Source organism: Budorcas taxicolor, chromosome 2, assembly GCF_023091745.1.
Source record: "Budorcas taxicolor isolate Tak-1 chromosome 2, Takin1.1, whole genome shotgun sequence".
Lineage (NCBI taxonomy): Eukaryota > Metazoa > Chordata > Mammalia > Artiodactyla > Bovidae > Budorcas > Budorcas taxicolor.
This window is the reverse complement of record NC_068911.1, coordinates 14,712,565-14,727,906: the sequence shown is the minus strand read 5'-3', so window position 1 is coordinate 14,727,906 and position 15,342 is coordinate 14,712,565. Positions and strand designations below refer to the sequence as shown.

The following is a 15,342-nucleotide window of genomic DNA, read 5'->3' as shown; positions in this document are numbered from 1 at the left end:
GGCTAAAGAAGAGGATCTTTTATAGGGTTGTGAGCCTGCCTGACTTTTGCTCCAGAAAGAAACCTTATTATATTAGACAGTGAACAGTCTACCCTTTCACTTGAGTTGGGCCCTACCCCTGTTTTTACGGCCTGTCCACTATACAGCTATCCTGGTAAAGGGTGCAGAACAAAGGCTGCCAGTGTCTCCTCACAAGATGCAGAAATAAGAGAGATCAACATAGAACTGTTTCCCTGCGTCTTTACAATAGTATAAAGAGTAGTAATAAATGGCCACTTGCATTCTTTTTTTAAAAAGTTATTTATTTTTAATTGGAGGATAATTGCTGTACAATATTGTGTTGGTTTCTGCCTTACATCAGCGTGAATCAGCCATAGGCATGTCCCCTTGCATTCTTTCTTTCTATGCCTGGCTCTGTTGTAGCCTCCAAGGACGCAAAAGTAAATAGTACCCTTCAGGAACTGACATTTTAGTGCAGGAGATAGGCAATAAACTAATTTATAATATACAACTGTGGTAAGTCCTCTGAAGAATCTAAAGCAGGATAAGAAAACAGTGGCAGGTTAATTCACATTGCAAAATAAACACTGTGCTAAAGTGTAAATCTGTGCAGTAGAAATAGAAAATGGAGTTTTCTGAATTGTAACAAAATTACAATGATTGTGTGGAGCTGGGGAAGGAATTAGGTGATCTATTGCCACCTATAAAACAGGCCATTTAGGCCTTTAAAGGGAGGCCATAGTTTCTAGTTAGGAGTGAGTACTGGTAATAGTCTTAAGAATGAAATGTGTTCTTACTGTTAAGATTTGATGCAAATGAAAGTTAGCCATGTTATATATTATAAATTAGTTTATTGTCTATCTCTTCCTCTGAGCTACCTAAGGAGATAATCTGTTGCAGAAAGTACTGAATTATTTGCATTCAGTCTTCCTGTTCAATCTGAATGCCCTCTGAGAATGTTATTTTTTATGTAATTGTCTGGTACAGTGGCTAGAATTCTATTAGCCATGTAATAAATGTTTTCAGAATGAATAGAAATATAATTTTCTGGAAATTGGGGGAAAATAATCTTACCGGAAAAATCTGAGAAAAAACAGAATACCAAGAGAGATAAATTTAGCAACATGGTGAGATAAATCCACAAAATTCAGTTACAGTACAAGATGCCAGAGATAGAAAGCTAGAGAGCCTAGCAGACTTTTTAAAAAGAGCAGTTTTTAAAGATAATAGCAATAAAAAGATTAAATATTAAATGATAACTTAATCTAACACAGAAGTTTATTCAAAGAATTAAAAGACTGTTTCTGGATTTTATCTTGGATTTAGCTGAGGAAGTACAGATATCTTGGATCTAACTGAGGAAAACAAAAAGATAAATTTACAAATACCTTTCAGGTCAGTATGAACACTTAAAATATTAAATTACAATGTTACGTTGTTTATTCTAGTAAAAGGTAGCAGGAGTTTGGGAGGGGAAGTTTCTAAATACAGCAGACACTTCAGAATATACTAGAATGAAAGTTACCACAACTAGATATGATTTTCATATAGAGAGAGAAAAGAGAGAGAGTGGTGAAATTAACCAGGGATTCCAGAAATAAATTCAGTTTCTCAGGAGCAAGTTATATGAGAATTAGAAAAACAAGTGGGAACAGGATTGCTTTTTACTAATTGCTGCTGAAGAAGACAGGGGAGTTTGTGTGCAGATTATTTAAGGTCTGTGTTTGATATGAACCTTACATGCCCACCAAATAAAATAGCTAAGAATGAAAAACATTAGAAGAAAACAGATTAAGATACTTATTTCATCTACAGAGAGGAGCTAAACTTGGAACTGTTGAAAATTGTTCTTAATCAGGAAAAAGGTTTAATGGTATTAAACGTTCAGGCAGTTAAGGAGTGCAACAGTTAAGGTATGACAGAGCGCTGTTGAGTGCTGTAAGGCCTGCAAGGTTATTTTGACCAAGGGAATGAAGGGGACATCTTCGCAGAGGAGGCGAGACAGGGACCGAGCCTTGAATGAGACCCTGTGGGACTTCCTTGGGCAGCTTCTGGAGGACTGGAGAGGAGCAGAAGTAATCTGGACAGAGAATAATTTTACATTGTTAGAGAGGCGGGAAAGCTAAATGCAGATTCTGAACAATAGGAAACCTAGCAGGGAACGTGAGGACCAGATCGTGACCTAAGATGATCAGTTGAAAAGAGAAAGATCAAAAGTGGGAAGAGCAGCTGAACTCCAGGGGAGAGGTAATGAGAACCCAAACCAGGGAGGGTGGACGAGACATTGTGAAGGCAGGTGGGCAAGGTTTGCTCACTGTCCCTCGCCCCAGGCCATCTCTTCTGAATCAGCCAGGGCGTCAGGGACTGTGTGCTTCATCGGGGCTTTATTGACCCACGTCATTGGCCCGTGCAGAGGTGGTCTGTGAGAAGCAGCCCTATGGAATTTGTCTTGCACCATATCCATGCCCTCCTATGATGACATCTTCATGAGAACCCTTGGAGAAATTCCTGATTTTGGAGACAAAATTTACTAACTTCTGTATCTTCAAGGAAGACATTTTAGTGTTATCTTTCCAGCTCTACTTTCTGTTTCTCTCCATGTTTTGTCTTGTTTCTTCATTTTTCTAGGTTGCGCTGAGCTGGGTTTATCTTTCATATAGACTTCAAATATTCTTTGGGAGAAAGTGGGGAATAAATACTAATATATGTGTTACACCTGTAAAATCAGTAAAACCTAAATAAAAATTACGATGCTCAGTGTTGGAGGGGCTGTGGAGAAATAAGCACACATACATGGCTAATGTCTGTACTTGGAGTTTTTGAAGATTGTGTCTAGCAACAGATATTTAGAACTGTAAAGTTGTTCATGTTTTTTAAGCAGTTAAGGCCACTTTTGTAAATGAATCACAAAGAAATAACCCCAAATAAACTATCTTCACACAGTTGTTTATAGCTGCAATATATAATTAGTGAAAAAAGGGTAAGAACCCATGGCACACAGTGGTAGAAGATAGTTAAATAAATTGGCTAATATAATGGAATATTATAAAGCCATCAAAAGATTAAGTAGACTAGGTAAGTCAGAATGTACATATGCATGTAAATTATAAAAATATGCATTATACCCTTGTGAGAATATGTGTATACAGCAGAAAGAAATGAGAAGTCATGGAATGTGGTAAAGAATATTAAAGGACAGGCTTTTCTTCCCTATAGCAGTGATTGAATTCGTAAATACTTTTGGGATTAATTCAAGGAGTAAGTTTTGTAAAATTTAGAGCTTTCCTCCTGATCTCTCAGTTACTTAGCAGCCTCTTTGTCCCTTTGTTTCAGGACTTAAGCATTGAGGAGCAGTCAGAGTGTACTCAGGATTTTTACCAGAATGTGGCTGAAAGAATGCAGACTCGTGGAAAAGGTAATCCTTTGTTAGCCCGCCTCCGAGGGACTGCTGGTATTTGCACAGGCCTCCTGCTGAGTCTCTTAGTAGTTTCTCTCTTTCTCAAAAGTCTTTGTTGGTTTGCCTGCTCTGTTCTGTAGCTTATTCCAATAACATTCAGGTAGTTGGTTTTATACTTAGCAGTATCTTTGAATACCACCATGTATGTCATTGCAAGATAATCAGGCAATTGGATAATTTCTTGAGCAATATTTAATAATTTCAATGGGAATAGAGACGGTCAGGTAAAACCCCTTGGGAGGCTTCTAAATAAAACCCCCATCTCGGAATTGCCATCTTGGTGAGAAATCTGCCCCATTTTTTACTTTAGAGTGACCTCTAAGGTCAGATAGTAGACCTCTGAAAAGTGAAAGGGTGAGTCTTGCCAGCACATACCAGTCTTGGAAATTTCAAGTGCTTTTCTAATGTAGCACCATGGTAAGGTCTTCTCATTAAGCAGGGTGTACACCTATTAGGTCCTGCCAGACAGCTGAAGTTAGAAGTAGGAATTCTGTAAAAGGCAGCCCCAAAAGTTGGAGTAATTTTTTTAGAGTATTTTTTAATACCTTATACTTTTGTTTGAGTGTTTTTAATATATTTGTTAAATTAGTTTTCTGCTACATTGAAAGTACTATGAAAACATTACTCTTCATTTCAACTGTTCATCCTTCATTCAAATATCCTTTTGACTATTTCAGTGCCTCCAGAAAGAGTTGAGAAGATAATGGATCAGATTGAAAAGTACATCATGACTCGTCTGTATAAATATGTGTTCTGTCCAGAAACTACTGATGATGAGAAGAAAGATCTTGCTATTCAGAAAAGGATCAGGTAGTTGGTTGTTCTGCTTTCCCTTGTTGTATTTACTACCTCCTGTTGGAAGAACACATCCGAGAAAACAGGGCCCTTGAGTTTCAGACCTTGGGTGCAAGTAACGGCTAAGGTGTCTGCCATCCTTAGCATGTAAACTCCTTTGTGATGTCAGAAAGAAAAGGAATGTGGCAAACTGACAAGAGGGAAAGACTCAGGTCTCCATCTTGCGCATCTGTTTGAATCCAGGCAGCTTTAGATGAGAATACTGTGCCTGGTATTTGAGACTGTTCAGATCTCCAAAATTTCCAAGGAACAAGAGGAAATTTCACTGTTTTCTCATTTCACTGCACTAACCATCTTGTCAGGCAGGAAGCTGTGAACATCCGTAGAAAGGCAGTGAGTCTTGTCTGTCTTTGTTACTCCCAGGGGTGACTCAGCCATTCCTGCTGGATTGTTCCACTAGCCCTGGTTGCTAACACTGTGCAGCGCACCCACTGTTCCATGGCCAGTGAGCGAGTCCCCATGCTGTGCATTCTAGTGGCAGCAGAGCATTGGGGAAAGAGGCCGTCGACAGGTGGGAACAGGGCCAGGCCTGAGCCTGAAGAGGTGTTTCTGGAGGAGAGGGAGCCTCGGATCACAAGTGGGGTTCCCAGATAGCGGGGCTAGTAATCGGTAGCTCTGAACTTGATGATGTCTCATCGGAAGTGTGGAATTGATCTTGGGAAGATAAGGGATGAAGTCAGAAGTAACTCGGTGGGCTTTAGACTGAGGTGCAGGGTGAGAGCATTAGTCAAGCAGGTGGTGAGGGTTGGCAGCAGAATTTCACGAGTGGAATTACCACGTGACCAGAAGCCTCAACAGTTCAGGTGGAAGCGACACACGCCTGATGATCTCTGACTCGGGCTCTAGTGTGCTTCAGAAGTCGAGGGCAGAGCCTAAAAGGTGGGCAGTGAGGACAGGGAGCAGCAGGTTCTTCCCAGATCTTCATTCTTAAATATCCATTGCTTTCCCAATGTAGTATAATTTCATTTCAACCGGAAAAATTGTCTTCTGCTTTCTTGTGATAAGTGCAGAAGAGAAGCCTCATCATAGGATTCCAGTTGCCCGGCACATCAGCTGAGCTGCTAGTACGTGCAGGGGCTGGGATTGCCTGATGAGCCAGCTGTGCCCCATCTTTTTCTGTCACTGAGGAAATAACATGATAAATGATTACAGTCCATCCTTGGACCTTTCTTTTTCACTGTCTCTCTCTATCTGTCGGTAGAGCCCTGCACTGGGTTACACCTCAGATGCTTTGTGTCCCTGTTAATGAAGAAATTCCAGAAGTGTCCGATATGGTGGTGAAAGCAATTACAGGTCAGTGAAACTAAGAACTTTTGTATTTGGATCTTTTCCGCTTGAAGTTAGCATTTTGCTTTATAAATCTGTACTTATATCAGTGAGCAAAAAGATAGTATTTCTAAAATACTTCTAAAATGCAGATTGCCAAAGCTATACTGGAATGTGGTAAAAAGTGATTTAAGAGTGTTGGGTTTCAGATCAGCAACTAAGCTACTCTCCCCCTTCATTTTTCAGGACTGTTTCTTATTTCTTGAGCATTGAAACTAAAGTTAACTAGGTAAATTTCTTAAAACTCAACTGCATTTATGTATCAAAATAATTTTGAGAGATGAAATTGGTGAGGCATGGTTATCGCCAAGCTAGAATTATACATTAAAATGATGCTTCTAGTTGGTTGTTAATCAGAGATGTGCTTTGAATTTCTTTTCTGGTCAGTTGGAGAAGTAAATGAAATGCCCTAAATCAGTATGGCTCCGACATTCTGGACAGGTCCAGTCACCTAATAAGGTTTCTGTTTCTTAATCAAAGAATAACCCAGCAGAAGTGCAACACAAAAGTTTTAAAACAAAACTGGTGGAAAAGACATCCAACTTGCCCAACTTCTCCTTAGTTAAGGAGAAGAGTTGGAAAGAGATTGCCAATTTAGAGATTTTTAATGACATTCTACTGGGAAGGAAAGTGTGTCAGCTGAAGTTAGCAGTGCTGGAGGTGGGCCATTAAGTAGTCTCCTTTGGTTATAAGAACCAGAGAGTCGAGTTACAGTAAGAAATGAGGGTTTGCTTAAGATAGTATCAGGGTTGGAAAGGAGGTGAGGCTGTTACAGAAACTTGGCTTCAAGGCCCCTTCAGGGACTGAATTGTCTTCTGGCTAACATGATTCTTCCACTTTCTCAGGTTCTGCTTCTCTTTGTACTTTTTCACATTTCAGCTCTTGGTATAAAATGTATTATTTTCTGTAACTCCCTGTGTAGAGTTTAATTGTCCTCACTAAATACCATCCTCTTTGTTGCTCAGAGCTTTTCTGCTAAGCTCCTCATGGGTCCCATGAATGACTATTTTGGGTCAAGGCCCAACCCCAACCCCTGCCTTTTGCTCAGGGGACATCCATAAGAGATTGAAAGTGAAGCCTGTATACTTATGTTTTCCCCAAAGACTCTTACTAGTAAGTTCAAGATCAACTGGTTTACATTTAAAGTACTTCACAGGAATTTATGTTGGGGACTCTTTTCTAAAAAGCCACAGGACAGACCTTATAAAACCAGAAACTACAAGTGCCAAATCATTGTTTACTGAAAAGTAAAAATAAGAAAGAAGATGTCAGTATATCAGCAGTTTGTTAACAGAATTTGAGCTGTGGGACTTTACTCTCTTGGCATCTAAATTTGAAGAGATCTTTTGATGGTAAAAGTATAGCCACGAAATTTTAAAAGCCTTCTTATGGTCTCATCTTAGCCCCCTCTTCTTGCCGGTCCAAGAGCAGGCACATTCTGCCTCTGAGGACCAGAGCTGATATGATCACTTTCTTCCTACTCTATAAACTTGTCAGCCTTCAAAAGGACAGTCTCTAACAATAGTCTTAAATGTGGTGATAATCAGTGAACTTTCTCTAAATCACTGTCTGCTTCTAATCAGGACCGTCCTTTTTGTTTATAAATACACTGCACTGAGGCCTGTGCCACTTGAGTTGGCATCCATCGTCTAGTGGGTAGAACCCCCGAGTGCTGCTGAACACCCTTCAGTGTGCAGGACAGTCCCTGCAGCAGAATCATCTGGCCAAAATGTCACTAGCACCCAATTTGACTGACCTGGGAGTACCACCTACTCTGCTTTCAAAACCGCATTAAAGATAAGTCTGGACATCTGCTAAGATAGAGTCCCCACCCTCAGCCCTGTCTTTCCTACTGGCCCCTCGTGGCTCAGACAGTAAAGAATTGGCCTGCAGTGCAGGAGACCCGGGTTCAATCCCTGGGTTGGGAAGATCCCCTGGAGAAGGGAGTAGCAATCCACTCCAGTATTCTTGCCTGGAGAATCCCATGGACAAGGGAGCTGGGCAGGCCACAGTCCATGAGGTCACAAAGAGTCGGACATGACTGAGAGACTAACGCTTTCATTTTTCAAAAGCCCTGAACAGAAAACACAAAGCAGTGTCTGAGGACTCTGAAAAGTAAGTCATAGCAGGCAGATTGGGAAGGGAAGTCATTACTGGAGGAACAGCTAATGCAGTCGTGTTTCCTGTGTTGTTTACTTTTCTTTCCACATCTCCTAGTTTAGCCTTCAGGGCAGCACAAATCATGGAACTGCTCCTGGGGATGGGTGGTCTAAAAGCAAAAAGAAACTTTTCTCAGACTCAAAGATACTGGGAAGAGTGGGGTTCACTACCAGATGGAGAATGTGGGAGAAGTCCCTTGGGTTTTGTTTTCCCCTTTATTTTCCTTTTTCTTCTCTTCTCTTTTTCTTTTTACACCCCTGACCTTGCTCCTTGGCAGGGCAGCTACAAATGCATCCAGATAGAAAATACAGGCATGCCTCAGAGATTCTATGGGTTTGGTTCCCAATCACTGCAATAAAGCAGACACCGTGGTAAAGTGAGCTGCACGGATGTTTTGGTTTCCCAGTGCTGACAAGTTATATTACATGGTACTGTAGCTTCTTCAGTGTGCAGTAGCATTGTGTCTAAAGAGCAATATGCATACCTTATTTTAAAAAGGCTTTATTGCTTAAAATGCCAAAGCAATTACCATGGTAACATTAAAGATCTCAGATCATGGTAACAGATATAATAATAATGAAAAGGTTTGAAATATGCAGGAAATACCAAAATGTGACACAGAGACAGAGAGTAACTAATAAGCAAATGGTGTTGGAAAAATGGTGCTGAGAGATACTCAACATAGGTTGCCACAAACCTTCAATCTGTAAAAAAACAAAAACAAAAAACTGCAGTATCTGTGAAGTGCAATAAAATATGTGCCTGTAATTCACTTTTAATTTATTTTAAAACTTAAGGAATAAAGATTAATGAGAACATGGTTAAATGTTTGAAATGGAGAATGTAAACCAACAGTAAAAGGCAGAATGCTAAATAGGGTGAAAATGGTTAAAAAAAAATTATATATATATATATGTGTGGACATTCCCCCAAATCTTTTTGTTAATAAGTTGTATTTAAATAGAAAAAGAAAAATAAATAGGCTGAGACATAGTAACAGTAATTAAAACGCAGAATTAAAAATTTAAACAATAAAACAATTATATAATTCATACAGTAGACAGGTAAGTAGTGGGGGGGGGAGTATTAGTAAATTAAAATAAGGTCTCAGCACTGTGCAGTGTTCCTGTCTCCCACACGTTAGTCTTCCATGGCTGGTGGTCCTGTGAGAACTTCCCCAGGTAGTTGACCCCGGGGATGAGAGCTGAGAGCAGAAAAAAACTCTGGCATGTACCACCGAACCACCTAAATCTGAAACTTTTATTTCTGCTAATGGCAAGAAATTGGTGTCAAACCACTTCAGCTCTTTTCTTTCATGGTGTTCTAGACTGTAGGGAGGTGTATCTGTCCAGAGACACCCACCTGCCCTCCTTTTGTGTGGTTCTGACAGTGCAGAGTTCAAACTTGATCACTCCTCATTGCCTCCTAGTCCTTGTGACAGAGAGTGTGAACTTATAAGAGCCTGCTAGTTGGACTTCTTGGTAGTGAAGGGCAGTGAAATAATTTTGCTTCTGAGAGAAATAAAGTATTGTTTATGAGATTAAATAATACCTATGCTCATCCTCTCTGCTACCCAGCAGGTTATAAGTGTCATAAAGCTCTTATTAGATACTTGTTGCTAGTGGGAGATTTATATGCCACGAGGATTGGCCACTGTGGACCTCTGTGTGATGGATTTCAGCCCCTTGCACTTTGATAACCAGCTCAGAGATGCCTTGTAAAATAGCCACACTTCTAAAAAGCTGTATGCAAACGAGGCCTTCTGAACTGAGTTTTACGATGTATTTATGAGGAACAAAAACAGTGAAACGACTCTGCTTATTTCTCTGGGGAGCTCATAAGCATTTTACATCATGACTTAAAGAATGCGCTTTAGACTTAGATAGGCTTGGCTTCAGATCCCTGCTATGAGCCTTTTTATTGTATAATCTTGGGCAAATCATTGACCCTCTCTGAACCTCAGCTCTCTTAATAGTGCACGTGCATATCCTGGGGATGGAGAGATTATGCTTGTAGAGCACGCAGTGTAGGGCCTGGCTGATGGGCACCTGTCCCCAAGTGTGAGCTAATGTCTACTGTTGTTGCAGGCTTTCTCATACGCTAAGTTAACTAGTGGAGAAGGGGTTAGCGAGGGCACCTCTGTAACTTAAGAGACGAAGTACGATGATCCCGACGCCTCTTTGATGTAACCGTCTCCTCACTGGAAGCAGCATCTCTTCTCCTTTGTAGATATCATTGAGATGGATTCGAAGCGCGTGCCCCGGGATAAGTTGGCCTGCATCACCAAGTGCAGCAAGCACATCTTCAATGCCATCAAGATCACCAAGAATGAGCCGGCTTCAGCCGATGACTTCTTACCCACACTCATCTACATCGTCTTGAAGGGCAACCCCCCACGCCTTCAGTCCAACATCCAGTACATCACCCGCTTCTGCAACCCAAGCCGACTGATGACGGGCGAGGATGGCTACTATTTCACCAATCTGGTAAGGACTTGACTTGCTGGTGTTGTGGAGAAGAACCCAGAGGTATTCATTTTAAGGATGTGACAGGGCTCTCACAGGCCTGTGATGTGTTCGTGCTCTGGAGTTGAGGGGTCAGCATAGCTGAGGATGTTTGCTTGGTATCACAGAGCACATGTGACCAGGCCAGGCACACATACCACCTCCCAGGACTTAGCCATTGTGGTTCCCCTACAGGACACACGATGGCCACGTTGAGTGTCTTTGGTGCTGTTGGCTGTCGCTCCCCGGAGTCCCGGCTCTAAGAGCCGCTCATTTACTTGGTTGTTTTAACCATGAATAAATGAGATCTTGGGCTGATTCCTTTATTAAAAGACTTAATGTTTATTTTTTGTTTCATTTCTACTAATTCCCTCTTAAAACTGAATACTGAGATGCTGATGCATAGAGGGTGTGCAGTGATTTTCAGCTCTTGTTTTTTTACAGTACTAATTAACACTAGGCGGGACAGTCATGAGGTACACACATCTAAGGCCTGAAGCCACATACTTCCTTTTACTGACCGCTGGACTTCTCCTTGTTTGCGTTAGACTAGATTTATTGTCTCATTCATGAATTTGAGCCTCAAGACACCTTATGTTCTTTGTTTCATGTGCTGGAAGCTGTTCAGGGTAATAAGTAGGGAGGGGAAGCCAGGTTACATAAGGAAGCATTTCTGGTAAATTGTCTAAAAAGACGGATCCTTGAATCGCCTGCACTCTGTAGCTCTTCCTGGCCCCCTGACCCACAGCCTTAACTGTGTGCACATCTTTTTTCTTCATCCTCTTCTTGCCAGACTCAGAGTCACGGCCCCAGTGCAACCACTGTGGCAAAAGTAAAGAATTGGCCAGTTGCCACATGCCTCAGGAACTCTGCTTCACTTCACTCCCTTAACACTCCTGGTGACGCCTTCCTCCTGGGACTTCTCGTGTGCCTCAGCGTCCACGATTCCCCTCCATCCCCCTGGGCTCTTTGTGGGCCTGGTGTCCTCCTTGTCCCCTTGAATGTGTCACTCCCTGGGGGCTCTGTCCTCCGTGCATCTCTCTCCCTAGACCGTCTCCTCTGGTCCTAGCGCTGCTGGTCACCTGTAGTGATGACCTGCAGGTCACCTGTTTTGACCTCACTCTGAGCTTCCCAGCTAATTTATTACGCTTCAGATTTAATCTGTTCAAAACTGAAGCCACTTTCCCATAATATGTTTCTTTCTTTTCCATTATGTACTGTTTCCATTAGTGGCAGTACTGTGTATCTGCTCGCCTAGACCAGGAACCTCAGAATCATCTTAGAGGCCTCTTCTTTGAAGAAACTAGGCTGCACTGATTCCACACACATAGTGTAAGCCGGTGGATAAGGGTCAGACAGGCACGCTCTTGTCAGATGAGGCTGTTGAAATAGATTTGCTAAATCTTCTTTAAGGAGATTCGCTTTTTTATGAATAACAAGGTAAGATCCTGTGAACGAATTTCTGAAAAGAAATCCTGAGAGCTGTCAGTTTTCTCCTGTGATGTTTTTCATGTTTTCCTCATGAAAATACTTTATTAAAAAAAAAGTATGAAAATGGTATGTGCTCCTTCTAGAAAAAATTAGTTGAGAGTATAACTAAGATGTCTTTGTCACTCAGCATTTCCCCCAGCATTTCTGTGCTAATAATTGCTACCATTTATTCATTGCTTACTACAGACCTGTGAGACATGTGCTACGTTGTTTAATTTTCACAATAAATCTGGGTGGTATTTTCCTCATTTTACAAATGTGGGAACCACAGAGGGCTTAGGTAACTTTTCTAGGGTCACACAGCTCTGGGCTGTCAGTTGACAGAGGTGACATTTCACTCAGGTTGTCTGGTGTCAAAGTGCATTCTTTTAACTGTTTGACATTAAAGTATCTTGAGGACCAGTGGTCTGTGTGCACACAAGTACCTGCGGACATGCTTAGTGGCAGGCTGTGGCAGAGCTCAGTGGCAGAGCTGGGAAGGCCTCTCCGCAGGGAAGGGCCTTGTGGGGCGTGGCCCTGGAGCTCCAGGCCACACCGTGATTCCTCTGCCCTGCAGCGTGGCAGGGAAGCAGAGCACCTGTGACTTCAAGGAAACACACAGGAAGCTCTGTGATAACCATTGTGGAATGAATACTAAAGGTGCCTCTTCAAATATTTCATTCTGTACAAGACCCTAGGACCATCGAACCACCCAAGGAGAGGACTGAATTTCTGGCTCAATGAACTTGGCAGTTAGATTTAATTTTTTTTAAAGGAAGAAATGCATTATTGCAGATGGGAGTATAAAGGAAACAACATGAATGGCCATGGTAGTTTCTGAAGCTGAAGTCCATGGAGGGTCATGAGATTATCTTGTCAAGTTTTGATTCTGTTTAAATTCTTTGTAATAAAAGGATTTTTTTACCTTCTCTTCGAATGTTTGTAGCTCTCCTATATAACTATAATAAATGACATTCTCTTCTTTTTATAGTGCTGTGCTGTGGCTTTCATTGAGAAATTAGATGCTCAGTCTTTGAATTTAAGTCAGGAAGATTTTGATCGATACATGTCTGGCCAGACTTCTCCCAGGAAGCAGGAATCTGAGAGTTGGTCTCCTGATGCTTGCTTAGGTGTGAAGCAGATGTATAAGAATTTGGACCTCCTGTCTCAGTTGAATGAACGACAGGAAAGGATTATGAATGAAGCCAAGAAACTTGAGAAAGACCTCATAGATTGGACGGATGGAATCGCAAAAGAGGTTCAAGACATTGTTGAGAAATACCCACTTGAAATTAGACCTCCAAATCAATCTGTAGCAGCTATTGACTCTGAAAATGTTGAAAATGATAAACTTCCTCCACCGTTGCAACCTCAAGTTTATGCAGGATGATGAAAACTTAACATAGATAGTATTTATTTGAGCCTGAATTGTAGCCAGCCCTTCCTGCAGTCCACTGATTGGGGTCTAGAGTATAACTTAATTGCTTAGAAGTATCAGCATTTTTAAAGGTACAGTTTGTGGGGATTGTTTTGTTCGTTTTGTTTTGTTTTCCTGTCAAGGGAGGCTTAGTAAATAATAAAGTACTATTTATTGAGTCACTGAAATAGATTCATTTAAGGCTTGTATGAAAAGTTTGTCTATAAATCTATTTTTTCTCCATGGTTTTCCTGTGTGCTTCCTCTGTGGCATTCAGTGTGTTTTTGGATTTGGTTAAATAATTGCCTTTTAAAGGAGAAAACAAATGAATGCTACAAAAAATGTATGTGGTACCACTGTTCCTACAGTTTGACATAATTTTATAATTGTAAAGATAGAAGATATATTGCTAAGTAAATATGTAAAAGTGTAAATATGTAAAAAAAAAAAGGAAGGAATGGTGTCTTGTGCATGGCATTTCATGGGTTAACTCCGTTTCTTTTTTTTTTTTTTGGTTCGAAATGAAGTATATTGAATATTTGCCTTTTAACACCGTTTTATTTGGTTTGCCCCACTAAAATGAATGCAGAAATACTTAGACATACTCTCCCTGAAATGTTGGCTCCAGCTTTAACAATGTGTTAGCCCTGACTTTGAGGTCCTGTTCAGTCAGAGAACGTGACCCCATTGAATCACATTTTCAGTCTTGTGAAGTTACTGTTCAGTACAGACTGGAGGCTGAACCGTGCTTCCAGCGCCTCTGACCTCCTTCCATTCAGCAAATGTTCCCTGAGCTCTTGGTCAGGGCGGTTGCCCTGGGGCCGAGTCAGAAGCCAGAAAAGAACAGGTCTCTGCAGGCGAGAGCTGATGGAACATCTCTCTGAGCTTTAAAATGCAGAGGCAAGGGAGAGGGGCATCTCTGCTTCCATAGTGTACTTGTGACTTTATGGACAGTCCAGTCACATGTCACATAAGCCTCTTTCAGGGTTTCTCAACGTCAGTACTGTTTGGAGCCTGAGGACATTTTTATTTGGGCGCCACTTCGTGTATTGTATTTAGTGGTGTCCCTGGCCTCTACACCCACTAGACACCAGTAGCAGCCCCCCAGTTGTGAAAAGTCGTCTCCAGACATTGCCAAATGTCTCCCGTTCTGCCTCCAGTTAGGGACTGCTGATCTGCTTTGTAAGCAAAGGCGTTTTCCTCCTGATGGCTAATATGACGTAACCAAAGAAAATGGCACCAAATGTACAGTGAAATGTGAACTCAGAGCTCATTCGGTAAAGCTCTCCAGTCCCTGGGAGCGTGGAGCCTTGTCTAATCCTGGTGGAGCCTTTCACAACTAAATACACCATCGTGATTCTCCTCCCCATCAGTGATGTCTGCAGACTTTCAAAGTACCTGGGAAATTGTAATTCCCAGGGCACCATTTTTGCACAAGATCACATCACACTAGCTGTTAAGAAAGCTTCCTTTGTGTTTCTAGTATCTTCCTCATGGTGTACCACAGATGTGTAGTGCAATAGTTTTGGAATAAAACTAGGGTGGGTATAAAACTTGTTGCCCTTTACTTAAATTAACATCTAAAATGCATCACATTGATACATCTGTTGTCCTAAAGCACTGAAGACATGAAGTGGTCAGCTGAGTCAGCTGATGGCCAAGCTCACTTGGAATATTACCATCAAGTATCTGGAGAATGTGCTCATAGAAACCTGGGCCCAGATGGTCTTCGTAGAGAGCTTTCCCTTTTTTTCTTTTCTATGTACTCTCTAGGTGCTAATCCAGGTATACATACACACTCTTACTTCTCCTGGGAATATACCGTTCTTTTAGTCATTGTACATTATGTTTATTAAATAAAATGTGCATATCAGCCTCCCAAGAAAAGCTGTCTTCTTTTGACTTCTAACCTGTGTGTAAATTGTTGAACTGTTTTGTTTTTTTTTTTTTAGCATGTCTTATATTGGTTGAATTCTTATTTGGACTCTTGCCTTACAGTTTCTCTTTAAGTCAGCATCAATATCATAGCCAGGGTTTCTGTTTTCTCAACCAGAAAATACTGGCATTTTATGTACTATAAATGTGACTGGAACAGAAGTCCTTATCAATAAAGTTTCCTAATCCATTCCTCTTCCCAATAGGTCGATTTTTGG

General features: G+C 41.2%; 1 protein-coding gene across 3 annotated transcripts in view; it reads left to right on the top strand.

The window, feature by feature from the left end:
• RABGEF1 (RAB guanine nucleotide exchange factor 1) overlaps window positions 1–15,307 on the top strand; it is a 48,405-nt gene extending 33,098 nt beyond the window's left edge. For all 3 annotated transcript variants that reach the window (XM_052636125.1, XM_052636126.1, XM_052636127.1), the window contains 5 exons: window positions 3,334–3,415; window positions 4,135–4,267; window positions 5,514–5,605; window positions 10,028–10,284; window positions 12,764–15,307. In XM_052636125.1, the coding sequence (XP_052492085.1) occupies window positions 3,334–3,415; window positions 4,135–4,267; window positions 5,514–5,605; window positions 10,028–10,284; window positions 12,764–13,162 (963 nt within the window). In that variant the 3' untranslated portion in view covers window positions 13,163–15,307. The remainder of the gene's footprint in view (window positions 1–3,333; window positions 3,416–4,134; window positions 4,268–5,513; window positions 5,606–10,027; window positions 10,285–12,763) is intronic.
• Window positions 15,308–15,342: the final 35 nt, after the last annotated feature.